Below are 27778 nucleotides of genomic sequence, written 5' to 3'. Positions count from 1 at the left end.
TTTTTTTTTTTTCTTTTTTGTGAACAAAATCCTCCTACCAATTCATAATTCTCAAGCATTTCCAAATGGTGTTCACTTTCAGTGTTAAACAAAACAGCATTTATGGTTACAATGCAGAAAGTACAGGTAACAAGATAGGAAATTAAAAAGTCCATTAACCATCTCTGAAAAGGGCAGCAGGCAACTATGTTGCAAAACACAGGTCTACTGCTTGCCCCTTACCCTTTTAAACCGTCTGCCACAGTTTTTACACTTAAGAGATGCAACACACTCTTTCTTAACTTCTCAGGCAGGTGGCCTAATTCCCATAGTTAGCCTTAAAACAAAGGCACAGCAGTCCAGGCGGCTTCCACTTTACAACCTTTGAGTTGGAGTCTCTGAATCAGTAGGAACCAGAGCATATTTTCCCACTTGGCTCCTTGTAGGGAAGGTTAATTTTCATGCTTTAATTTCAGGAGTTGAGCCATACAGTGTATCTGAATTTTCAGAAACCAGTTCCTCTGTAACGATATTAGAAAATAACACTGACAAAATATTTTTGGTAATGAAGCAGTAAAGTATTTAACACACCAATTTATACACACATCTTTAATATAGTGCACTACATTAATATTAGCACCCTTCGTAAACAAGTAAAATGAACTATGAAAAAGTGTTTGTGTTTGAATTGAAAAGGAAAAAATTGTTTTATGATGAGAAATATTTTTCTCAAATACCAGCGATATTGTGGAAGCCCTACAAAAATCATGAGTAAATTTTAATTGAAGTACAGGAAGATACCAGCCAAATTCCCTTAATCATTCATCACAATGGAAAAGACCAGAGCGCACAATAATGATGTGTAACAAACCATTGTTAAGCTGCACAAATCAGTAAAAGGAAATAAGAAAATTGGTAAACTGCTGAAAACGCCCATTTCCACTATAACGATAACAACTAGTTTAAACCAACTAATTAAAACCTTATGCACTGCGTGGAAGATGGTCTAAATGGGCAAAGTGTTCTTCAGGTGTAAGTTGGTCGCCAGGATCAGAAAGTTTCCACAAAATAAATAAATAAATAAAATAATAATAAAAAAACATATTAGATACCAGCACACAGCTTCCTGGGCTGCTTCTTCATGACAAGATAATAGGAGACAGGTTTGGAGTCAAACTGCTTCTTGTACAGGTTGAGAGGATCTGGTCAAAGCTGTATGAGCATTTAGTCAAGATACCCCTGACTGCCTCCCATGGAATGTGTACAAGGCAAAGACCACTGGAAGAAGACATGTCACTCCTAGAACAAGCAGCAGGGATTCTCTCCCTGCTAACCTGGAAGCCAGAAATAACTCTCCAGAGGAATTGGAAGGCGGCACAGAATATAAGGTGGTTTGGTTTGGTCAGCTCAACATAGTGCTGCTGTGACATTTTTCAGAATAAGGGAGATACATTTGTACACCAACATTGAAAACTTTAATACTGACAAAAATGACACAACACCAATATTATCTTTATTTTTAAGAATAAATGGACTGCCTACTTACCAGGAAGAACACACTTCCATAACCCGTAAGTTTTACCAACTGCTGTCTGCCAAAGTCTAAGTGTGCCATCTTCAGAGCCGCTAGCATACAGCTCTCCATCTGGACTAAAACGAACACAATGCACTGGTCCAAAATGGCCTTTGTAAGATTCTTTATAAAAAAAAAAAATGCTTTAAGACTGTGACAGAAAATAAAGTCACTACAGGAACATAAGTATAATTAATACATAGAGGGATACAAATTGCTGTATAACTATTAGCATATCTCAAAGAAAGAGGGTTTTGTACATTTTTTGCCAGCTTCTAATCCATAAAGTGGGTTTACCGCTACTGATAATTTACAATTTAGGATTAACTATGGATGTGAGATTGTGTACCAGTGTTTTGGTACCAAGTCAATACCTGTATGCCAAAAATGTAACAGTACTAGCTTAACATCTCAAAAAGAGACCATGTCTGGAAATGAAAATCATGCTAATTAAAAAACAAACAAAAACCAAACAAAAAAAAAATAGTTTAGAAATAAGTTAGAAATAATCAGCACAAAAATCAATGACAATAATTAACTAATTAGCCAAGAAATAGATTTGTGCATGCCTTGATAGCACCATGATGTGACCAATTAGTTGCGAGTTTCAAAATGTTTAACTTGTACAGTAGATGGCAAGATTAATAGTTTTTCACATCTTGTCATCAACCCAAGTTTTTTTTTACCTTACTAATATTTATAATGGTAGTGGGTTGTCACTATGACGATTGTACTTGATCCACCCCAACCACCAATCCCAAGCTCCCTCAGAAGATCACAGTCAAGTTATACAAAGTTAGGACAAACGTTAAGGGACAGATTAAAGGACCAGGGGCCTCGTTTATAAAAACTGTGCATAGATCTGAATGTGAAAATATGCGCACTCCAAAACATCATTTAGAAAACCTGGCACAATTTACCATTTTTATACACTTATTTACAAATGCTGCCCTGAAACATCTATACATGAAGCACACTAACCAATCTCATACACATCATTAGGAAACAATGTTAATATTCACTCGTATGCAGATGACACCCAGTTATACCTTTCATTTATATCAAATGAAGTTCCTCCGATGTTGTCTTTAATTAGTTTTGTTAGTGAATTAAGGGAGTGGATGTATGAGAACTATTTGTCTTTAAATACAGATAAAACAGATGTTAATTGTTGGAGGGAATGACGCCGATCACAACAATATTGTGTCATCATTTAACTCCGTTGGAATCACCATTAATTTTACTGAATCAGCCCGCAATCTAGGAGTTATGTTTGACTCTAGCATGTCATTTAAAGCGCATATTACAAAGTTGTCCAAATCATGTTTCTTCCAACTTAATGTTGGGAAAGGAAGCCACTTTCTAAATAAACAGGATTGTGAGAAATTAATTCATGCATTTATTTCTAATAGGATTGATTACTGCAATGTGGTGTTCACTGTTCTTTATGCAGCCTCCAGTTAATCCAAAATTTTGCTGCAAGAATTATTACAAGAACAAAAAAATATGAACACAACTCCAGTTCTTAAATCCTTACACTGGCTCCCAGTTACGTTTGGGGCAGATTTCAAAACCCTCCTTTTAACATATAAAGCATTAAATGGGCAAGGTCCAGCTTACTTGCCTGAACTTATCATGACTTATAAACCAGAGCGCACATTATGATCTCAAGATGCTGGTATGCTTATGATTCCAAGGATTAATTAAAACAACAGTGGGAGGTCGAGCTTTTAGTTACAAGGCCCCTGAACTGTGGTATGGTCTGCCTGCTACTATAAGAGATGCCCCTTCGGTCTCAGCTGTTAAATCCCGGTTGAAGACTCTACTTCAGTTTAGCATATCCCCGACTCTAGCTGCTAATTAACTGTACAGACTGCATCTCTTTTGTTAGTCATTAACACTAAAACATAAGTAACATGATAATTATAATTAGTTACTAACCCTCACCTATTCTGTTTCTCTTTTCGGTACTCAAATGTGGCACTTGGTGCCACGGTCCACCTGCCAAGTTGTTTTGCCTGCCTAAGGTAAAGTCATCCCTGATGGAGGATCACAGGAATCGTGGGGTAGAGGGGTCCTTTCATCGGATTGGCTGCCCCAGCGCTGTTTCAGCTGTGGAATGGCCAAATGGGGGAGGCATCTTGATGGCTGACGTCTCCAGGACTCTAAACAAATCCAAATCATATTATGTGATATCACCTACTGTTAAATTCTGCTCTGTACTTGTAAAATTTTTATTTTTATACTGTACTGAGGATTTGTTCCATTTTGTGTATTGTATTTTATTGACCCCCTTTTTGACACCCACTGCATGCCCAACCTACCTGGTAAGGAGTCGCTCTTTGAACTGCCTTTCCCAAGGTTTCTTCCATTTTTTCCCTTTGAGGGTTTTTTTGGGGGGAGTTTTCCCCTTGTCTTCTTAGATAGTCAAGGCTGGGGGGTTGTCAAGAGGCAGGGCCTGTTAAAGCCCATTGCTGCACTTCTTGTGTGATTTTGGGCTATACAAAAATAAATTGTATTGTATTGTATGATGATGGAGAACTTACTTGGCTGGTAGACCATGCAACCAGCATTCAAGAGTATCTGTTTGTGCTCTGCAAATTAAAGTTCTCTGGGGTTCCAGGAAAAGTGTAATGCACCATCGTCTAGGCAAGAAGCCATGATCACCTGGCACATTCAATGACATGCTGTGATAATGAATAGTACAGCCCATATGATACATCAAGGTTTCAGCTAGTTACCTTACCAACAAGCCAGCCAATACAAAGACTGCCATCAATTGGTCAAAGTTACTTTGCCTAAAAATAATACCAAACATCCCCTGTCAATTTTCCCTTTATAAACCCAGACATATGTGTGGGACGTCCTGTACACACAAAAAGAGGCTTGAAAGCTTTATAAATGAAGCCCCAGGAGTTTGTGACATTTGAGGGAAGAGTCAATTTGACTTGAGTGGTAACTGTTACTCTTTAGTAAGATTTAAAAAATGCTAATGATGCAAAAGTAATTATTACAAAAATAAAAAAAAAAGTTAGAAAAACCTATCAAGAGGGACTTTCTGACTAAAACACGTTGATACAAATACTGCTTTAAAGAGTTTGTTTAAATTAAAATATCCTTAATTTTGGAATTCACAAATTCAGCAGTACAGATGTTTGAATTATTATTTTTAGTATTGATTTTAAGCTGTGTTTCAGTTACAGCTGAGAAAATGTTAAGAGAATAAAATTAAATTATACACATGGTAAGAAATTTAGGTAGTCCATGATGATACAATTCTTTATAAATCCTATGCACAAATCCGCCTAAGATAATATCAAATGCGCTGTTAAACTGGGGGAATTCCAAGTTATGAATGCCAATACCAGTTTACCTAAATGATAGCGGAGCAACTGCTTCATTGACATACCAGTTTTACATTTGCAGTAATTATTAGAATATAAAATATAAAGATATTATCACAGAAAAAGGCACAATATTGTTCACTTAAAGTATAGGGCTAGTTTTAATTAATAAGAGTGAAATGAATTTCTGTTTTTGCTGTAGTATTGAATAGGAAGACTATCATAAAATTTCATTTGAACTAGTATCAAATATAAACATTCTGGAAGGGAAACATTCCCATGTTTTAACTATTATATATATATATATATATATAACAAAATACCCACGCTTCGCAGCAGAGAAGTAGTGTGTTAAAGAAGTTATGAAAAAAAAGGTAACATTTTAAAAAATAACGTACTGTGATTGTCAATATAATTGTCGCAGGCTTATTTTAGTATTGAGAATGACGAGTATGATTGTAAATGTTGTGTATGAGAAATGCACATTTTTAGGATGCAAGGATCTCTTTGTAAACAACACTTGCAGTTCTGCCCTCAGGCTGTAAAATGTCTGCAGAGCTTACTCTTGAGCATGCAACGCACAGTTGGCCTTGTGAGAAGCAATCTTGTGTCAAGTCAATGCCAACCTTTTTAAGAGTCTGGTCCTACGACTCATTTATTGTCATAGCAAAGCAGACCTTTACTGGAAATTGGAGGCGTTTGAACTGGAATGAGAGGTCAGAGGGTATGAGAAGAATAAATACAGTCTTCTCTGAGCCTGTTTCAGTGAAGACAGTTGCCTCAATGAGGTTCTTGTGCAGTGATTCGATCTAAAGCCTGGTGCCATTACAAAGTCTTGGTGTTTGTAAGTTTCGTAGTAAAGCGGAGGAGTAAACGAAAGGGCAGGAGTCACCAGCAGGCAGACGTGAAGCAAGGCAAACAATAACAGGCTTGAAGCGGTGGAGTAAAGAAGAAGGGAGCAGTGAGCACGAACAGCTGAGGACAGTAAGGAAGTGAGTGAGGAGGCACATAAGCACGGGATGTCGTTAATGTATATAGGCAGGGAGCCAACTACGTGGTAGGTGTGTGGACACCGGTCGTGTGGAAAAAGGAAGGGGGACCGGGGATGACCCTTGTGTGTGAAATAAATCCTTTTTTTAATGGAAATAAGGAACGAAACCACCAAAAGGAGCGCTCAGTTCCTAAACTTCCTTATGGCGTAATGGTGAGAACTGCCAAAAAGACGACTTTATTTTCAAAAGTTCATTACGGGGCACAACACGAAATGAAACATACTTAACGTTTGTAAGTACAGTGTAAAGGATGAGCATGGGAAAATTGGAAGTAGCAGAAATAGTAAGAAGGGGTTTCCCCTATCTATATACAGTGGAACCTCGGTTCACGAACGTCCCGGTTCACGTACAACTCGGTTCACGACCAAAAAGATCGCCAAACTTTTGCCTCAGTTCACAACCACACACTCGGTATACGAACAAGCCAGGTTCCCTTGCCTGCCTGCAAGCTGAGCTGAAAGAGAGAGAGAAAGAAAGGGCGAGCGAGCACGTGCCTACTAGGGAGGTGGAGGAGGAGATTGCTTCACGTGTTTGCTGAACAAGCCAGTTTCCCTTGCGTCCTCAGTTGAGAGAGAGAGAGAAAAGGGCGAGCGAGCACCTGCCTGCTGGGAAGGGGAAGGAGGAGATTGCTGCACGTGTTTGCCTGCCTATCTGTAGGCTGTAGTGCAAGCGAAAACATCCCCCTCCCCCCACAGGCAGCCTGAGAGAAAGAGAGCTGCCATGCTTTTTCATTTAAGCAAAGCCGCTCCTTGTTCATTGTTTTCAATAAGACGTGCACTCTCTTTGTGCTCTACAGTATTTCGTGTGCTTTTGCAGTTAACTATGGCTTCTAAGCAAGTGGAGAGTTGTCAGAAGAAAGTTTTGAAGAAAATTGAAATCGAAGTAAAGAAAGAAATTACAAAAGGTGGAAAAATGTTTACCAGTTTACTCATTTACCAATCGGAGAACCCTCGTGCTTTCAAGCAGCATAATGTAAACAAAGCCAGACTGCCAGTAATGTGGAGGGTCACAAGAACATTCTTTTTGGAATGGCTGCATGAGGCTTTCACTCCCACCAGCTAAACAGCTAAAAGCACCAGAAACCCAAGAAATCACAAGAGAGAAAACACCTGAAGGAAAACACTTCATGCCAGAACTCGTTTCATGCAAGGTTAGTTTTCTTGGTGGTTTTTGTATTACGGATTTTTCAAAAGTAATTTTTTTAGTTCATAATGCGATTTGTTGCAATGTTATTTTTCTCTTTTTTCAAATGTTCGCTTTTTTCCTTGTGCTTAAAACTCATTAAAAATTGTTTACATGGAGGACTTCATCGTGTGATTTGTTGCAATGTTACTTTTTTGGTTGCTTGCGAGTTGGTTTTTAAATGAAGTTCGGATTTGTGCGATGTTTTTTTCTGCTGTGCTTAAAACTCATTTTAAAAACATTGTTTACAGCGATCAGGCTTTAGGTTTAATAGCGTGATCTCCTGCAATCTCGCTTTCTTGTTTGCTTGTGAGTTGGTTTTTGCAAGCGCTTCGTTTACTATTACACTGTGGATTCTATGGTGTAATTAACTATATTTGTGCTTAATCTGTACATATTTTTACATATTTACATACAGTTTGTACGGTCTGGAACGGATTAATTGTATTTACATACAATCCTATGGGGGAAACTGCTTCGGTTCACGACCAACTCGGTTTACGACCAAAGTTCTGGAACGAATTATGGTCGTGAACCGAGGTTCCACTGTATACAGTTTAGGGGGTACACCCATTTCCCCCCTTTGGGTGTTGTAATAGGATATGAAACATACCTAAGTTTTACTAATACACTGCAAGGAATGAGCACGCAAAATTTCAGCTTCCCACATATATGTTATAATATAGGTTAAGTACATGTGAATATATTTTCTCTGTTTATAAATTAGAGATTATTTCTGTTTCTTTACTTTGCTTTCTTGCATTCTTTCGTTTTCAGCAGTGTATCTATGAAGTTGTGGATTTGCCTGCGAGTATAATAAAGGAACTGTCGCTGAGCCGGTGAGATCGCCTCTTTACATGTCAATTAAGTAAAAGCATTAGCGGGGCACATCAGGATTGGTCCCCGGATTCACTGCAGACTTCCCAGGACGTGTGATTATAAACTTTTAAAAGAAAGTTCAGATGAAGGACTGGAGAACGTGTGGGGATTGCGTGTGTCTGGGTGTCTAATTTATATGTGTATATAGCTGTAATATAGGTTAAGTACTTGTGAATATATTTGCACCATTTATAAACAAGAGATTAGTGCTGCTGACAGATGGCCTTCTATGGGCAGGCAGTCAATTACGTGGGAGGCGTGGGGATGGAGGACGCAACTCCGCCTCACACGGCGACCGAGCTGCAGGCTATGGCCGTATATATGTATGTAAGTAGTATTCAGTTATGACCATTACGCGTAGAATTTCGAAATGAAACCGGTTTAACTTTTGTAAGTAACCTGTAAGGAATGAGTCTGCCAAACTTCAGCCTTCTACCTACACGGGAAGTTGGAGAATTAGTGATGAGTCAGTCAGTTAGTGAGGGCTTTAACTTTTATTAGTATAGATATATACAGTGATCCCTCCTTTATTGCAGGGGTTGCGTTCCAGAACCCCCCCGTGAAAGATGAAAATCCGCGAAGTAAAAAAAAACATGTTCATATGGTTATTTTTATAGATTTTAAGCCCTTATAAACTCTCCCAGTCTCATAAACATTTCCTGGACAGTTATACAGCATAAACCCTTTGTATTCTCTTAGATATATTAGGCAAGATTCGTTGAAATTATATATGTAAACACAGTGTTTATATACAGTAAAACCTAAATATTATTTTAAAGATATCGAGCGTCTCCAATATCACATATGTTACAGCCATTACAATAGACAGATCGTTTTGGAGCTATAACAAAGGACTTGACTATGCACAAAGATAAACACAAAAGAGCACAAAAGTTAACTCTTTACACAGTGAAACCCAGTGAAACACATTGATGCTGAATGAGCGAGACGAGACTTCCTGGTTAACGCAGCACAATTGTATTTGGCGCTCTGTCGCTGAGCCAATCAGCACACAGGAACTTAAATGCGTGCTCTGATTGGGTAGCTTCTCAGCCATCCGCCAATACAGTCATGTCCCTTGTATGAAATCAACTGGGCAAACCAACTAAGGAAGCATGTACCAGAAGTAAAAAAGAACCAATTTCCACAGAAACCTGCAAAGCAGCGAAAAATCTGTGTTATATATTTAGATATGCTTACATATAAAATCCTCAATAGAGTGAAGCGCGATATAGCGAGGGATTACATACATACAAAACACACAGTGGTACCTCAGTATACGTTCGCTTTGGAATTAGCCCAACTTGGTATACGTTCTGTTTGGACGCGAAAAAGTTTGCTTGGTATACGACCTTTGTTTGGAATACGACTCGCGTGCTAGAACACCGCGCACAACCCTGGTTTACCTCTCTCGATACAAAGCCACGACTGCCCACAAGCGTCAGTACGCCAGTTGCTAGCATTCAGTGAACAATCCGCGTGCTAACCTTGTTTACCTCTCTCTCGAGACAAAGCCACGACTGCCCACGAGCATCAGTACGCCAGTTGCTAGCATTCAGTGAACAACCCGCGCTATAACTCTATGTTAATTTTCACGTGAGTTTGTGTTTTTTCGTGTAAATTTGAATTGATTGTTGAAAAAGTATGAAGGTTTAAGTTTGTAGAAATATTTTACCATATATGAAAAATCCACCAACTTTAACAATTGTAAATAACAGAGGCTACATTGGAGAAATTAGAATATAAATCCTGCAGATGCCACCATCAAGTTCAGTAGCAGAAAAATGCAATTTACATTGGCATTTAAAAATGAAAGAGCTATATTAAAAAGATATATATATGCATACAGCAACTTGGGATTGTGATATAGTGAAAGTGGGGCTAACAAAAGCGCCATAGATTTACTCTGTGATGCCCATTTTCTGTCTTTATAAGCATGAAGCTGACCCAAGATCAATATAGTGTAACTGTAGAAGTTAAAGATGAAAATGTAATAAATATGACAAAGCAAAGGTGTCATGAGAAGGTTATGCACGCCTCTTCAGAAATGGTCACAGAACACACATCTTGGAGTGCTTTGCTCAGACGTTTAGTAAGCAGGCTGTACCTAATAAATCATACAATGTTGCTTACACTAACTGAAGTATCTGTTCATCTTTCAGCCCAGACAGATGTGGAGGATGCACGGTATGCACAGTAAGATGGGTATTACATTCATGTTTACAGTGTTATTTTTGCAACAACTCTTTTTATTCTAAACATGTACTAGCAATCATTTTTATCTATTTTTTTTTTTTTTTTAATTACTTAAATCACGAGGAGGAGGTGGTGATACTAGGTTTTTGCTACCAGTTAAAGCAACAATTAATTGGATACCCTATGTTATCAAGTCTGAGACGCACTTCCCCTTTTTGTTGCATTTAAATTGTTTTTAATAAAGTGGTGTGACATAAAACAAGAAACTAATGTAGACAGAGACATTTTACAGGCAATAATACATAAGCATTGCAACTCTGGAGGATTATTAATAATCACTTGTGATTATTAAACACGCGTTACACCACTTATCCAAAGTCTGCCTAACAACAACTGTTCATAAAGCTGCTAAAAAAAAAAAACAAAAAAAAAAACGACATTTCTAGACAGGAACTGCTAATGTACAGAAATACAAATCATCATTGCAATTCACCAATCATAATTCTGTTCCTTCATAATTCTGTTCCTTGTGTACAAGGTAATTAAAACTTACCTAGTTCTTCTTTTGTATTATAGTCATATTTATAAAGTTTGAAGTCATCACCTCCAGCAACAAAAAAATCTTTATCAGGGTGAAGAGATGCAGAATTAATTGGTGCTGGTGCATCAACTGTCTTGATTAAATCGAGGCTTAAATAAAGAAAATAAAAATAAGATGTATTGCAGCCAAGAAGAAATTAAATACACAAGCAAACAATTCGGTCTTACACTTTTGTCAGTTTTCATTCACAGAAAAATCTGCCTTCTCATATTGTTTGTACTGAAACATCCCTACTCAGCCATGAATAACTATGTTCTGTATATTATATATAGAAGCAAAATTATTAAAAATAATAAAATTACTTAATGGAGACCTTTAATGCCTGTTTAATAAGACAATATGCAGTTTTTGCCAAAATGTTCTTCCAACTCTATAATCCTGATTCTGAAGGGTCAGAGAGGCAATAGACTTTTTTTTAGCCCTGAAGAGGCCACAAAACATTTATCTACCAAGAAAAATAATTTGGCAGGCATTTCTGACACAGCATAAAGGTAACAGAAAAAAGGGGCTGAACATTTAATTAAATGATACATTTCAGTAAAAGCAAGAGCTAAACCAAAAACAAAATAAAAACACTTTTGAAACAAAACATTATGTGCAATAAATCCTTTCAGGGCCAGTTCTGAAAAAAACAGGTTATACAAATTACCTTGCAGTTAAAGAAAACCAATATCCAACTATAGAAAATGTTTTAGTGTCAGAACTTTTAGGAAGGATCTTGTCACCACAAAAGGATCACTTGTTTATGTATACATATGTAAATCACAAAGCCTGTTAAATGTTTTACCTCTTTGTCATTTTTTATGACAAAGTTTCTTCATTTTTAAAATAATGGAGTTAAGATAAAACAAGGTTTTAGATTGCTCAGGAAAGAAAAAGGTTTGAATTTTCTTTAAATTGGTGTTGCAGGTGCTAGTAGATTTTATTACATTGTCTGTTGTTCATGTTATATCATCATAAATAACATTATGAAGGATAATGGCATCTGTAAAAGGTGTGTTTTTTAACAGGTTTAACCACTTAAGCAAATGGTGTCCTATAGGTTGGACACTACTATATTTCGAAGTTGTTTATTTACACTGCAATAATCCTACAATTCAATATTTGTATATACCCAAGGGCATCTTATTTAAAAAAAAATCATAACTTTCCATGTTATCTGCTTTCTTCATCAGTAAAATACACGATTTTCACACACAAACGCTGAGGCAAACAGCACACCACAGCTGATTGAATCTGCTTTTATCAAAGATCCCATCCTACAGCAAGTCGGATACAATAAAAGGCTCATTACAATTGGACACATGAGGTTCAGAGCATTCCAATGATGTCTAGGATTGGTCATTCATGCTCCAACTATACATGTCACAGATGTGTGTAAAAGAAATAAACTAGGTGTGTAAAAGCTGATTTTTTAGTAACTTCCGTGAGAGTGCATTGGGAATGTTTGGATGACATACAGAAAAGAGAAAACGCCACTAAGGAAGTCCTAAAAAAAGTTAAAACATGTTAGTGATATAGAATATAAAGACCTTGAGTCAGATTCTGATTACAGTTTTAACTGCACTCAGAATGACATTGACAGTCTCAATGCTATGCTTGATTTGTAAGCATTGCTCATAGGATAATTTTTAAGCATTGCTCATAGGATAATTTTAAAGTGTTGCAGCATGCAGTTTTAAAATTTAAGTGACATGGGTTCAATAGCTATACCTCCTCATTGCTCCTTGTTCTCCCTCAATTTTGAGAGTACCGCGAAAATGTCTTATTGTACCAGTGAGTAGTGTTACACAGTACCAGCGCATCTTGAACTTCCATGTTAAGATCTTCTCTTCAGTTGAATGTCATTGTATCGTGCTTCTCACAACACATGAGAAAAACAGCTACTGACTGTTCACTGTATAACCCCTCTGCCATCACCCGGGGTTAACAGCTCATTTCTAATCCTGCTCGCTTCACCCCTTGCTCTATCACCATCTTTCAATCAAATCCTAAATGTACAGGTATGAAAACAGAGCTATGAGAATTCAATATAAACTTGTCACAATAAAAATGAACAGTTTGGAGCACAAAAGAAAATTGATTCCAGAGTTGAGCATCTAAAAATCCAGTTTTTTTGGAGAAAAACTGTGCATGCTAAAATATACATACAAAAAGGTGATGTAAATTAAATGCTAGAACAGTAACCATTTGGAGTATATCTAGAAAAATGTTTTAAGAACAGGAAATTACATTTTCCAAATAGTTGCCTTTGCAGTTTTGTTGTTGAAATCATACAGTGACAGAAATAATGTTGTTTATGGGAAGGAGTATATTGATACAAACATATTTAAGATCTTAAGCTTGCATCGTCACAAAAATCACTTATTCATACCTTTCATCCGAAACAAATATTTTTAAATACCCATTATTCAGTTTTCCACCTTCAACTTTCATTGTAAAATTGAAACTGCAATAATGTGTGGCTATGCATATAACCAGCTTCCCAATTCAGAGAACAAAGGTAAAGATTACATGCGAGAGTGGTACAGAGATGCTAGGAGCCTCTTATGTCTGTAAGTGACACTGTGGGAAATATGGAAAGGAACAAGGTCTAGTAGAATCTGAAATGAAAGTCATTACTACTTAAACATCTTCATGCTTAAAAAGAGGAAAAATAAAACCATCTGCATAAGTCTTAAAACTATAGAGCAAAAAGACATACGCCTTACCCAAGAGCATTGTAAAAGGCAACTGTTTTTCCATAGGTGATAATTAATATTTCTCCATCTGGAATATATTCCATGCTGCTAACAGATGTATCAAACTGAAGAGTTTTTACAACGTCCATACTAGCTCTGTCCCAAAGTCTTCAAAATAAAAATAAACAAAATAACTAGACACACAGTATCTTTTACAACCCAAAGGTTTAAACTTCTAAACATATTTCAAAATAGATAGTTTATTACACCTTAATGACACCTGAATATAATATATACTGTTTTTAAACTTATAGAAGCATCCACATTTTTATTACTTACATGCACAAACATTTGCCCTTGCAAAATTCACGTGCTTTGCTCAAAATAAGTAACAACAGGTGCGCTGGAGAGGCAACAGCAAGACATCCCTGAAAAGGGAATGGTTTTGCAGGTGGTGGCACAGACAATTGCCCTACTTATCCTTCCTGACCAATTCTTCTCTTAAAAATTACCTCAGCATCGGTCTGATGTGTAAATTTTGGCCTAAGTACCTATAGGCATCTTGTGCGATTATGTACAGTAAACACCTTTTCTGATGTGTCAAATAAGAAAATGGAAACAAACTTGCTGCTGAAAAGGCAGAAAGAAAATCTAACATTTTTGATTTTAAAGAAGCCAATTTAAGCCCAGGGTGAGTGGCCTCATTTGTACCTTTCATTTCATTTTTATTTAAAGTGGTACAGTAATCCCTCGCTATATCGCGCTTCGACTTTCCTCTATCGCGGATTTTAAATGTAAGCACATCTAAATATATATCACAGATTTTTCGCTGGTTCACCGCTTTCTGCGGACAGTGGGTCTTTTAATTTAGGTTACATGCTTCCTCAGTTTGATTGCCCAGTTGATTTCATACAAGGGATGCTATTGGCGGTTGGCTTAAAAGCTACCCAATCAGAGCATGTATTACATACTGTATTAACTAAAACTCCTCAATGCTATAAGATATGCTTCCCGCGCGGTGCTTGTTTGCTTCTCTCTATCTTTCTCACTCTCTCTGCCTGACGGAGGGGGTGTGAGCAGAGGGGCTGTTTGCACAGAGGACACGGATGGTCCTCTACAAAATGCCGCTTTATCGCGGTGCTTCTCTATACTTAAAAGCACGTATTGATTTTTTGATTGTTTGCTTTTCTTAGCGAGCGCTCTCTGTGACATTCTCTGATCCTGACGGCGCTCCTTTATGACGGCGCTTCTTTGAAGATAAGATATGTTTGCTTTCTTTTAATTGTGAGAAAGAACTGTCATCTCTGTCTTGTAATGGAGCACAGTTTAAACGTTTGACTAAAGGGTGTTATTTCATGTCTAGAGGGCTCTAATAATGTTAACAGGGTGAGAGAGTTTATAAGGGCTTAAAATATATATAACAAATAACCATACAAACATATGGTTTCTACTTCGCGGATTTTCACCTATCGCGGGGGGGTCTGGAACGTAACCCCCGCGATCGAGGAGGGATTACTGTATACGTCCAATTATGGCATGCAGAATCTACATTCATTTTTGTGTTTATATAACCAATGCAATATTACCAAATGGCATGCCATCCTGATATGCTTAAGTTACTCAGAATGTGTATGTCAGGCAAGTTTTTGTACATGAAATGGAACATTTTTTCTATGGATAGGTCATATCTTGGTTTTTACTACAGAAAATACTGGCTTCTTAGATCTACTGCAAAGGAGAATGTAAAAGTCAGGAAGTTAATAAATATGTTCATGTCTGTGCGACATTTGTATTTATAAAGATTTGATGGATAAATTTTGAGATGGGGTAGGTAAACTGAGGGCAACAAGTGGTCACAGCCTACATCAAAGGTTGTAACCCGCACATTTCTGTTAGTATCTGGTAATTAAAAATTCTTTTACTTCAGACGTGTACACATTATAAAATAAATACCAATTTCTGTTGTGTGTAGATGAAAATACACTGGAAAAAAAATCCAAAACAGTGAAATCGTCATATTTAAAAACCAATACATGGCCTGTATTAACCTGCAGAGTAACAAACGATGCCATTGTAAAATGCTAAAATATACAGTCCTCTTCCACAATTATTAGCATCCCAGGAAAGACGAGTAAAAAGGTTATAAAAATGTTTTTCGTGATTTTCCTTAACCTCACAATGGAAAAAAAGAGAGAAAGTAAATTTATTCCAAGAAAATAAATAAATAAGAATAATAATGCCTCATCTAGAAATACTTTTTAACAAAACCAGAAATAATTTTAGAACTGTAAATACAAGCATTTTCAGGGGAGAAACCATTTTTGTATATCCATTTCCTGACATATGAAGTTCACACTATTGCCTCATTTTAAGTGTGTGTTCTTTTATCTTTCCCATGTTGATGAATGAATGTGGGAATTTGGCCACCCTTTACAACCCAGTAATAAACGGATGGCAAGGATTACCATTTCAAAAAACTGACACATTCAGATCAACATAAAAAAGCAAGATATAAAACAAAATTTGGAAACAAAATGCTTCATTTACACTTTATTCATAAGAATTTTTAAGGGCGCCAATAACTATGGCATGTAGCTTGGTTTATAATGAAGAATTTTTTATTTGAATAAATTTACTTGAGTTAAAAATTGGATTTCTCTCTTTCAGTGCGTAATTAAGGTAAATCCACCAAAGGGTGAATTTTTATAACCTGTTTTATTTTCATGTCCCGGGGTGCCAATAATTATTGCGGGGACTGTGAAATGGTTGCGCAAAAAAATACATATGGACAAAAGATGCTTGTGTAAACAGGAATGATGGCAGTGAGGATTTCACTCTGCCAATACCAATAAGGGGTACCATGCCTTTACAGAAACTGACCACTATTTTAAAAAGTGGACAACTATTTAATTCTGTAATTAACCAAACGTTTCCACCAGTTTCTTTGTAGAAAGTAATACTTCTTACCGCACTGTTTTGTCATCTGCAGCTGAAAGGATTTGTTTATCATCACTGTACCAAAGTGCCTTCTTTATAGCAGAAGTATGTCCGCTAATCTCTTGAGGATCTACAAAGCAGTATATTTTTAGTTAGATAACTATATATATGTTAAATGTTATAAAACATTTTATAAAATTGTATTCAATGTTATTACAGTAAAAATGAAACATTTATTCAACAAGATACCTTCTATTCATAACAATCTAGCTCACAGAAATACTGTGAAAGAGTAGTTGCCCAGAAAACAGGTGGAGGGATCGTTGGAACTGATCAATTGCCCAGAACTGACACATTTTCTTTTATCACCTACTGCCTTAAATTGTTGTTGGATATTGTAATCAAGCCCATGTTTTCATTTTTGTAATGAAGCATTACATTGGCAAGTTTAAAATTTAATGAATAATTAAAGCACACATACTGAAATTTCACACTGTGCAATCCTAGATGAAAAAAATCATTCTGCTTGTTAAGAAAAAATAATGCACGTGTTATTTTTCATCAAATCACATAACTGCTGTATTGCATATTTTCAAAACCACTTAATCCACTATAGTATTGCAAGTAGCCCTGTTATTTTTCAACTACATATTTCATTATGAAAACCATAATTAGAATCCTCTATCAGATATACATCAATAAAATTGGCAAAAACAGGAATAAACAAAAATCTGTAACCAAATATGCCTATAATACAAAATGACCATACTGTGGAAAGCTATTAAAAAATAAAAATCATTTGGCACCCCAAGGGGAAATCAGCATAGGCATAGGGCCTAAATCAAGATAAATAGGTAAATAACATTTGATCGATTTATTTACTTATGTCCTACAGCATTAAGTCACAAGTAGACTGCAGAACTCCCTGTGTTTGATCGATACGGGCATGCTCAAAAAATACATGTGTAATGCCACAAAAAGTGCATGTTGACACTTCAGTTCTTAAGCAATGGTACGAGAATGCACTCAGACTTCTTTTTTGGGCACATACACCGTCTAGATGTAAACACTAGAGTGGAGAGTCGCTCACGTACTGAAGAGTCTATAGCTGCAGGCGTAATCTGCCGTCACTGTACTTTGTATACAAGAGCCAGATTGAATGTTATTTACCTTGATTACTTATCTTGCTACAGTGTAAAGTCACAAGTAGACTGCAAAGCTTCCCGTGTACATATACAAAGTACAGCGACGGCAAAAGTGCGCCGCGCATTCTTTCTTCAATGTAGAACCCTCATCCTCACCAGAGTTCACCTCTGTTACAGGACATCTTTATGTGAAAACAGCAGTGTCAGATTGGGGGGCGGGAGGAAGTGTAAACCTGACCGAGAGAATAAAACTGAATAAAAATAAAAAAATTAAAAAAAAAACACACAACAAAGCTAACCTTTACAAGTATCATAAATTTACACCGGCTGTTACAAACTCAAATCAAATATATGTTATTATTTTAAACTAGTAACAATAACAGCAGCTCAGTTCTCAAAAAGGAGTTGTCCGGGGACGAACCCATGAAGTTTTGAATACAAGTCAACAGTTGTTACCGTTGCGCCACCAAAGTGGTTGCATTAAAGGGGTGTCAATGTCGCATCCTAACACAGGTTCTTTTTCTGCAGTTATATTCTTGAATAGAAGCGCACGTGCTCTGTTATATTTGTACCTTTTGTGAAAGTGTTTATTTGATATTTGGACTTCAGGCTTCACAAATTACACATTTAATGTCTACATTTTGACAATTATTACTAAAACATGAAAAACTTTTCCGTTTTAACAAAGTGTTTACATAGATTGTTCTAGACATGGAACACACATGAAATGCATGTGTTCCAAATAACGATATAGTATTTATAAAAGGTGTCATTTTGCTTGACTTCTCACTCTATACAACTCTAAGCAACTGACATGCAGGTAAACAGACTTGATATGAGAAAACTTTGCGTTGGGGGGACGTGGTTGATGTGATGATAGGCTGCTTGCTGCTTATCGACACATTTACAAGACAAAAGACGCTGACGGAGAGGTGCGAAAGGGTTCAAGGTGAGACGGATTTACTAGTTTTTTCAGAGGCGTTGGTAATTCTAGTGTTAAGGGTTCAATGTACTGGCATTTTTTGCTTATTTAAGTAGAATTAATTGATTCAAGGGTTTTCCTAGTAGATGCAAAAAACAGAACGCCACATAATTCCCTTTTGGGGTATTATTTTAACTAACTTCATTCAAATTAAAAGTTCAGATGCATCACTGGATTATATTTATTGCAGAAATCAATTACAAACCATTATTTTAAAACATAAAAACAAGCAATAATATTAAAGATCCAAGAATTAGAATAACATTTATCATGTCATGATTCCTTGGCAATTCCCATCACTACTGCTGCACACTGATTTTTCCAACGATAAAATTGTTGCAATACCTTTTAGCAACTGCTGTGCTTGCAAATATATACCAAACTCTGGCTATATGCAGCATACACTTCAAAATATAACTAAAAAACTGGATTCATACTTACATTTCATAGAGTAAGACGACAAATTTGACATTTTATTTCATGTTGATATGGCCAAATCATTCTTACGATTACTTGATAAACACTTTGGTATCTTCTTTCAAATAAAAACATGTCTGCTCTCTTTCATTAAATAAAATATGCAATAATAATAATTCTTTGCATTTATATACCGCTTTTCTCATTACTCAAAGCGCTCAGCAATTGCAGTTTAAGGGCTTTGCTCAAGGGACCAACAGAGCAGAGCTCCTTTTGGCATTTACGGGATTCGAACCGGCAACCTACCGATTGCCAGTTCAGTTCAGTCCCTAGCCTCAGAGCCACCACTCCGCCCTCTGCACACTTGTATGCAGAAGCTAGTTCACAACTGAATGAATCTGCTTCTTTCAAAGATCCCACCAATGTCAAACCACATACAGTGAAAAACTCATTACCTCTGGATAGCTGTATTTCAGACATTTTCATTTCTTGATTATTTGAACTAAATGTCAGAACTGTTCATAAAGGGCAGTTAATATAATGCATATGTGACAGCTAATCTTTCAGAGGCTTTTGTGCTAAGATGCATAGAGTGCATGCAGATTGTTTAGTTGATATAAAATAAGAAATCTGTACTAGGAAAATGTCTATTTCAAAAAAGAAAAACATTTGTTTCAGGAAGTGTGTTTTTTGTAGTTGATGATGGTGTAAACAAAGGTTTTTAATCCTTTAAATATTTTAAAAATGTTGAGTGTTGTACTTACCACCTTCAACCATTTGTAACTCTTATATCACATAAGCAGAACAGCCATTTATTTTGGGGCATGTAATTTAGCCATAATAATGTCAAAAAACCCCTTAGAGCATAAGGTGTTCAAAACAAAATAAAGCCAAAGTACATTCACAGCAACATAACCAAAACAGGAGTGGCACCATGCTGTCATTTCCTGAAAATTAAAAAAAAATCATAATTTCTGCGTTCCCTTCATTGCGAACCAAAAGTGCCACTATTTATACATTTCATATATTGATTATAATATGCAGAACACATGTATCCTCCTCACTATTATTTTACCTTTCTAACACAAGCTAGTTTTTATACGTAGTTCCATTATGTGATTTTCTGGCAAACATTCAGTATTACATGGTTTATGCTGTCAGCTTCACCTTGTGAATGAAAAGCTTGCATATTCATTGTTACCAATTATTTCACGTAAAAACTTTTCCAATTGTAGTGAGAATGAAACATTACCTGCTTCTGGCTTGCACAAGTCATAAATACGTAAAATTTTATCTTGCCCACCAGTTAATAGGTATCCACTATCCTAAAAGAAAAGAGAGGATATGTTTGTTACTTGAAAGATATGTAAAACTGGATTTCTTTAAGAATTTAAATTTAATATAATATTTTTGTGGTCCTTTAATTTGTTCAAAGTCCCCAATTTTTAGTAATTTGTTCATGACCTCTTATTGTCTGCTGGAATACATTAACTACATTCAATACTAGATTGATAAAACAGTCTTTAGCAGCAAACGAATAAATTATTGCATTAAAGAGTAAAAAATTAAGAAACACTACAATAAGCAATTTTAAAAGTCAATGTAATCAAGAGCCACAAAGACTATGTGCAAGACAGATGAAATGCTCTGCACACTGAGACTTGCTTAGAGTATAATGTGATCATACCTAAACAGAGTTAATACTAATTAAATGAACACTTTCAAACTTTAACTGCTTGTGTAACATTTTTGAAATATCCTTCATGCCAAAAGATTGTCTTTAGAAGACTACATTTTAATATTTATGTAAGACTAAGCAAACATACTTAATGTTTATCACCAGTACTGCTTGTGTAAACCGTTTCATAAAGTATGTATGCATATGAATTTCTAATCAAATGTTAACCTGAAAAGTAGAAATGAGTATTTTCTTTTAGTTTTAACATATATACCAAAAAATGATTTAGTGTTTAAAAAATACTGGCAATAAGAACTACAAGTGATGCTATTCATAGTAAGAAAATGGATATTTATATGGATACGGATTTTCCTAATTAAAGATACAGTAATCCCTCGCTATATCGCGCTTCGACTTTTGCGGCTTCACTCCATCGCGGATTTTAAATGTAAGCATATCTAAATATATATCACAGATTTTTCACTGGTTCGCGGATTTCTGAGGACAATAGGTCTTTTAATTTATGGTACATGCTTACGCAGTTTGTTTGCCCAGTTGATTTCATACAAGGGACGCTATTGGCGGATGGCTGAGAAGCTACCGAATCAGAGCACGTATTACATATTAAATAAAAAACTCCTCAATGATATACGATATGCTTCCCACGCGCTGCTTCGCACACTTAAAAGCTCTAACAGCCCGTATTGATTTTTCATTGTTTGCTTTTCTCTGTGTCTCACTCTCTCTGAGAAATACAGGCAGATACTTATCCATCATGCAATACCATCAGGGAGACGTATGATTGGCCCCATTATCTGCTCCTGACGGAGGGGTTGTTTGCACAGTGTCTGTTTGCTTAGAAGATACGGACACCTGTAAAAAAAAATGCTGAAAAGCTATCTTCACATTGATCCCTTCATTGCGCCGCTTTATCGCGGTGCTTGCATACTTAAAAGCGCAACAGCCCTATTGATTTTTTGATTGTTTACTTTTCTTTCTGATATTCTCTGCTCCTGACGGCGCACCATGAAGAGGAAGATACGTTTGCATTCTTTTAATTGTGAGAAAGAACTGTCATCTCTGTCTTATCATGGAGCACAGTTTAAACTTTTGACTAAAGGGTGTTACGATCGATCGATAGTTTATTAAACCCAAGGGGAAATTCACAAATTTGAGGGCTCTAATAATGTTAAAAAACGTATTTAGAAGGTCGTAAACAGGTTTTCAATGCTCTAACTGCGAAAATATTAGATTTATAAATAAAGAATCCTACTTCTTGGAAATCCATTTGTCTGGAGCGGATCAACCGCTATAAACGAGGGTTTACTGTATAACTGTGCGGAGAATATTTATAAACAGCGTGGGAGAGTTTCTAAGAGCTTAAAATATATAAAAATAACCATACAAACATATGGTCTACGCGGATTTTCACCTATCGCGGAGGGTTCTGGAATGCAACCCCCGCGATCGAGGAGGGATTACTGAGATTAATTAGATAAAGGCAATTAGTGTGCATCTCTGTGAGGAATAACATTATTAATACTGGTAATAATAGCAGCAATTGCTGGCAGAATGCATGTCTTTTGCAGTGATTATATAATACATATAACATTCTCAAACCCATTTGATTGAATTCAGTGTAACAGAAAATTGAGCCATATTCAGGAAGCTCTCTTTGTACCAGGCTGGAGACAGCCCTAAACAGGATACCTCTCCATTCCAGGGACCACTTATGCATATATTCACACTAATGCCGTGATTAATTTTGATTTCTAATTAACCTAACCAATGCATATTTGTTGCTACTGAATGGAAAACCCCTTAAAATGCTCAGGCCATGAGGCAGCAGAACTAACCACTATGCTACTCCACAATGATTACACCTTTCAGAAAATAAGAATAGGTAAATACCTGAGTGAAATTTACTGATTTAACAATATGTTTGTGGGCCAGGGTAAGAAGTTCATCACCTGTAACAGCATCCCATACTTTGCTGTGAAAAGAAAAACAAATGTTAGAGCAATGTTTTCTCCACTTTTCTTTTAGTCATCATTAATTACATAAAGTAACAAAGTGCATAATGCTTCCACAAGGATTCCAGTTATCATAAAACTGACTACACTGGGGGAGAAAATACACCCTTATAGCTCAGAGTGTTTCTTGACTTTGTGCAGGGCAGAAAGAAGAAACAAAACATGTAGGTTAAGTCCATCTTTATAATAAGAGTTTTTTTTGCCTTCCAACAACTAGTTTAATCACCTTTCCAGTAATCTATTGCCAAACTAAACAGGGGGGTATTCAAAGGCATTGTGACATATAACCCTGTAGCAAATTAAATATTTTACAATTGCTCTGAATCTGTGACGGGAGTACACTGTGATCGGGTTATCTATGGTGTCCGTTTACTTTTGTAAACTCCTGTTCTTGTTTTGCATTCTTTACACCGATTGGATGCCAAAATGAGTGGTGCAATGAATGAATAGGTGTGAAACTTCGGTCTCCTAAGGTGACAGCTCCAGCAGAGAAGTGGACAGAGTTTAAGCAGCTGCAGTTCTAAAATGTGATGTGTCTCCTATTTAATACTTGGTTCAAGTTGTTTTGAGAAAAACTCCTTCCTTTCAAATATTTAACTTATAATACAAGCAAACACTGTTCTGATCTTTTGACTAGAACAAGTCAGAAGTCACGTGCAGTACTGTGTTTCAGCCTTAGACAGTGAAAATACTGTATCTGCCAGGGTTGCTGGTTTTGGCAGCTTTGAAAACTGAGACAGCTTGTACCATGTTTTCCTAGGTAAAACTAAACCATTTTCAAACAGAAACTCTACCTCTGCCCATTCTAGAATTCTTCCAACTTTACTTACTCAATGCAATCTATAACATCCAAGTGAAAGATCACAGCTACAGTTCATAAGAATTTAAAAAAATTAAAAACAAGAAATACTGAGATGAATAAAGAATCACCCCCCTCCTGAACAATATCTGTAAACTCAATAATGTGTAATTGACCACCATTTCCACTGCAGACCATGTTTACTGGCTTCCACATGTGATCAGTTGTAATCAGTATGATTAATGAAGCATAAAAACAGCTGTTCCTGGAGCATTTCCTTGCTTGGTAGTGCAACTGACAGCAAACAACTGACTATGAGTGGCTAGCCACTTTCAAAAGATCTTAGGGATAGAGTTGTGGACAGACATAAGGCAAGAGATGGATACAAAAAAAAATCTCAAAGGCTTTATTAATCCCAAGGAGCACAGTAAAGTCCATAATGAAGCGCCAAGTGTTTGGTACTACTAGGACCCTTCTTGGATCCGGCTATCCCTCCAAACTGGATGGAAGAGCAAGAAGCAAACTGGTAAGAAAGGCTACCAAGAGGCCAATTGGCACTTTGAAGGAGTCACAGGATTTTATGGCAAAGACTGGTCATTGTGTGCATGTGACAACAATTTCACAAGCGCTCCACAATTGTGGTTTGTTCAGAAGGGTCGCAAGGTAAAAGCCACTTCTTAAGAAAGGCCACATTAAAGCTTGTTTAAGCTTTGCTTAGAATGCACCTTGAAGATTCTAATGTCAAGTAGAAAAAGGTCTTATGGTCAGATGAGAACAAACTCAAATGGTACACCCAGAGGAAATCCAATGCAGCTCACCATCTAAAACACACCATACCTACAGTAAAGCATGGAGGTGGAAGCATCATGTTGTGGAGGTGTTTCTCTGCTACAGGGCCTGGGGCTCTCATTAGGGTAGAAGGAAAAATGGATGGGGCAAAATACTGTCAAATTCTTGAGGAAAATCTGCTACCATCTGCCAGAAAGTTGAAGATGGGCAGAATGGTCACCTTTCAACACGACAATGACCCGAAACACACAGCAACATTGACTACACAGTAGCTGAAGGAGAAAAAGTGAATGTCCTTGTGTGGCCCATTCAGAGCCCAGACCTAAATCCCATTGAAAATCTGTGGAAAGATTTGAAGATAGCAGTCCACCAACGCTCACCATCCATTCTGACTGAACTTGAACAGTTAAGTAAAGATGAGTGGGCAAATATTGCTCAATCTAGATGTGCAAAGCTGATAGACAAGTATCCCAACAGACTCAAAGGGGTCATTATAGCAAAAGGTGGTTCAACAAAATACTGACATGGGGGATCCTTTATTAATCTCAGTATGTCTTGTTTTTGATTTTTTATAATTTTTCTGAACTGTAGCTATGATATCTTTCACTTGGATGTTATAGATTGCATTGAGTAAGTAAAGCTGGGAAGAAACGTTTTTGTATGTGTTTTCATTTAAGGCTGTAAAGGAAAAAATTGGAATATTTCAAAGAGGCCGATTCTTTTCTATACCCACTGTATCTTCACTGATAACGTAACTGCTGATGACAGCTTTATAATGAATTTCTAGTTGTACAGAAACATCTGCTCAAGATCTAGTAAATGCCTCCAAACGCATTATTAGATGGCACTTCATCCTACAACAAGATAATGATCACAAACATACCGTTAAGGCAACACAAAAGATTTTCAAACCTAGAAAATTCTTGAAGAGCCAAGCCAGTAACTGGATTTAAATCCAGTTAAACATGCCTTTCACATGCTGAAGAGAAAATTTAAGGGAACAAGCCCCCACAAAACAGGCAGAAGCTGAAGATGGCTTCATTAAAGGTGTGACAGAGCATCACCAAAGAAGATATTCAGCACCTGGTTATGTCTATGAATCTCAGACTTGAAGCAGTTATTACATGCAAGGGATATACAGCAAGGTACTAAATATGACTGCATTCCACTGTCCCAAACTTTATGGTGTAACTTGTACAAGGTGTGACTGAAATGTATTGTAATTAACCTTCAATTAAAATCTGCAATGTTCACATGAATCACATCTGAATTGTTAAATTTGTAATTTTAAAATGTAGAGCTAAGGGATTAAGCAAAGGGAAATTGTGTCTTTGTCCCAAATATTCTGAAGGGCGCTGTAAATGCTGTAATTATGATCATAACAGCTTGCTATCTTCCATTATTAAAAGCCACTATCAATTGTTGTAAACAAAAAAAAAAGGAGTATGGACAAGAGCACAACAGCTGCTAACCATGTACTTACGCAGTGAAATCTGCTGCTGCTGTGGCTGCTTTTGTTGCCTCCTTATTCAAAGTGGCACCCCAGACAGCACCTTTATGACCCAGAAACGTTCCAATCCAGTCTCCTGTGTCACCCTGGCGTAGCATAGGTTTACCATCTGGGGAGAGAAAGCAAAAGTTTGTGTGTGAATACCTAACACCTTGCCTGAACTGTTAAGCAGTATAAAATTGAAATAAACTAGGCAGCTTGTATCAATGCACTGAAAAACAACTTATGAAAACAAAGAACGTCAAAAACAATTTCAATCCATGAAACTCTTTTCTTGATCGATCTCCTTCCTAGGCATTTCTAGGTCCACTATAAACATTAACCACGTACAGTGGTACAGTACGTACACTATTGTGTTATATTTAAATACAGGAGATATTAATTTTAAAAATATGTTGCCGAAACATGTGTGAGATTCTTAAATGTTAAATGAGAATGTTCATTTTTATCTGGACAACAGATTACAATGAAAACATATCACCGAAATAGTAAATATAACCTTAAAAATGTGATTACATATTAAAAATTACTAAAGCACACTCACATAGACACTGCAAACCATGCTTTCTGTACACAATAGCTGCTCGACAGCTACTTTTTTAAGCAAAAAAGCTAAGTGCAAACTACTAGCAAAGAGTACGTAACACACTCGTGTTCCATGCGGACTAAATCTAGACTTACCTTTGCAAGCACTGATAAGAAAATAACCGTAAGGCGTTATTCCACTGAAAGCTAAATCAACCACAGGCCTGGTATGACCAGAACAAGTAAGAGGAGTTTGTCTCATCGCCATGACAGAAAATAATAAATAACAGGGCCCCAAAAAAAGGAAACCAAAGTTTAGAACACGAAATGAAGCTTGAGAATTTCTGAACTTGTCCGTCACCCCTTTGCCTGCGCTCCGGCTCAGCGTGCTCTTCCCGCAGCACCTCCTAAAAGGCAGCTAGGAGCTACTCGACTCCCGGCACCGGAGGGGTTTACCGGCAAACAGCACAACACCGCACCGCCGCCTGCAGCGACTAGCTTAAAGCCGGTAGGAGGTTTGGGATGGAGGGGGTAAAATGAAAGAAAGAGGTAAGGGTGGAAAGGCAGGAAGTTAATATATTTAGTCAGTGACGCATGTCAAGGACGGAAGGTAATGGAAATTGTGTCCGGAAGGAAACAAATGCGCAACAGTTTGTAGGCCTGATGAAATACTACCTATTCCATTTCAAATTATATTGCATTAGTTTTGAGATTTTAAGATGAGAGTAATAATATACTAAAATTGTATAAAAACAGTTAACCGTGAATTGATTATGCAGTAGTAAAGATAAATGTACTAAACCAGTAGAAACCACTACAGGACGGCTTCAGTTTACAACTACCTCGCTACAAGACGCGAAATGGGGCGGGTCATAAATCGGAACCCGCCCATTTCAGTCCCGCCCCATCCCAGAGAAAATATGTACAGTACTTTATATTATTATTTCTCACTCATAATTATATTAATTGAAGTGCAAGATACAACACAGACACGAAACAATACAGGCAGCTGTTAGGATAATTTGTATTAAATACGAAATTAAGTAATTTACATAATTTCACGAAGTTGGTCGCTGCGATCCTGTAACTGTGCACTGATTGCACAGCCTTCAGTGCCCTACCGAAGCTCTGTTAAGCCTCAGTTGGTCAAGTCTAGGGTGTGTCAAGTCCAGAATCAGTCTGAGAACGCACGAGAAAGGCAAAATCGATCCCGTTAACGTAATTCTGTGTTTCACTCCTTCAGGCTTTAAGAATTAATGTATGAAATATATTAATATAATGGAGATTTTTAACAACTCCAAACATGGTACACTCGTTGTAATAGCTACTTTGTGAATTTGAATTTAGTTAATTAAGTCATAATAATAAAAACAACTAAAGCAAAAACATTTACTGCAGTCAATACTATGCGCCAATAATTATGTTTTCTTTGTATTACACTGAAAATCATTTGCTCTTAGCTCTTATATGTATACC

General features: G+C 36.7%; 1 protein-coding gene across 1 annotated transcript; it reads right to left on the bottom strand.

The window, feature by feature from the left end:
- Positions 1-27016, bottom strand: LOC120539401 (serine/threonine kinase receptor associated protein). Its single transcript, XM_039769425.1, has 9 exons — positions 26459-27016; positions 25751-25886; positions 22558-22639; positions 20221-20293; positions 16455-16554; positions 13518-13655; positions 10759-10895; positions 1526-1675; positions 1-500 (listed from the first exon to the last, which is right to left on the bottom strand). Exons 1-9 carry the CDS (start codon positions 26568-26570, stop codon positions 439-441), a joined length of 990 nt encoding a protein of 329 aa, XP_039625359.1. The 5' UTR covers positions 26571-27016; the 3' UTR covers positions 1-438.
- Between the last annotated feature and the right edge of the window lie 762 nt (positions 27017-27778).

The sequence above is a fragment of the Polypterus senegalus genome, chromosome 11, assembly GCF_016835505.1.
Source record: "Polypterus senegalus isolate Bchr_013 chromosome 11, ASM1683550v1, whole genome shotgun sequence".
Taxonomy (NCBI): domain Eukaryota; kingdom Metazoa; phylum Chordata; class Cladistia; order Polypteriformes; family Polypteridae; genus Polypterus; species Polypterus senegalus.
Note: the sequence above shows the minus strand (reverse complement) of the source record. Positions and strands in the feature narration are given on the sequence as shown.

Bases quoted from the DNA above. Each gene is read 5' to 3' on its own strand.
- LOC120539401 (XM_039769425.1), bottom strand. From the start codon at position 26,570: ATGGCGATGAGACAAACTCCTCTTACTTGTTCTGGTCATACCAGGCCT. The intron at 25,887-26,458 runs GTAAGTCTAGAT...TTCTCTCCCCAG, and splicing joins TCTTATCAGTGCTTGCAAAG to ATGGTAAACCTATGCTACGC. The intron at 10,896-13,517 runs GTAAGGCGTATG...TCTTTATTTAAG, and splicing joins GCCTTTTACAATGCTCTTGG to CCTCGATTTAATCAAGACAG.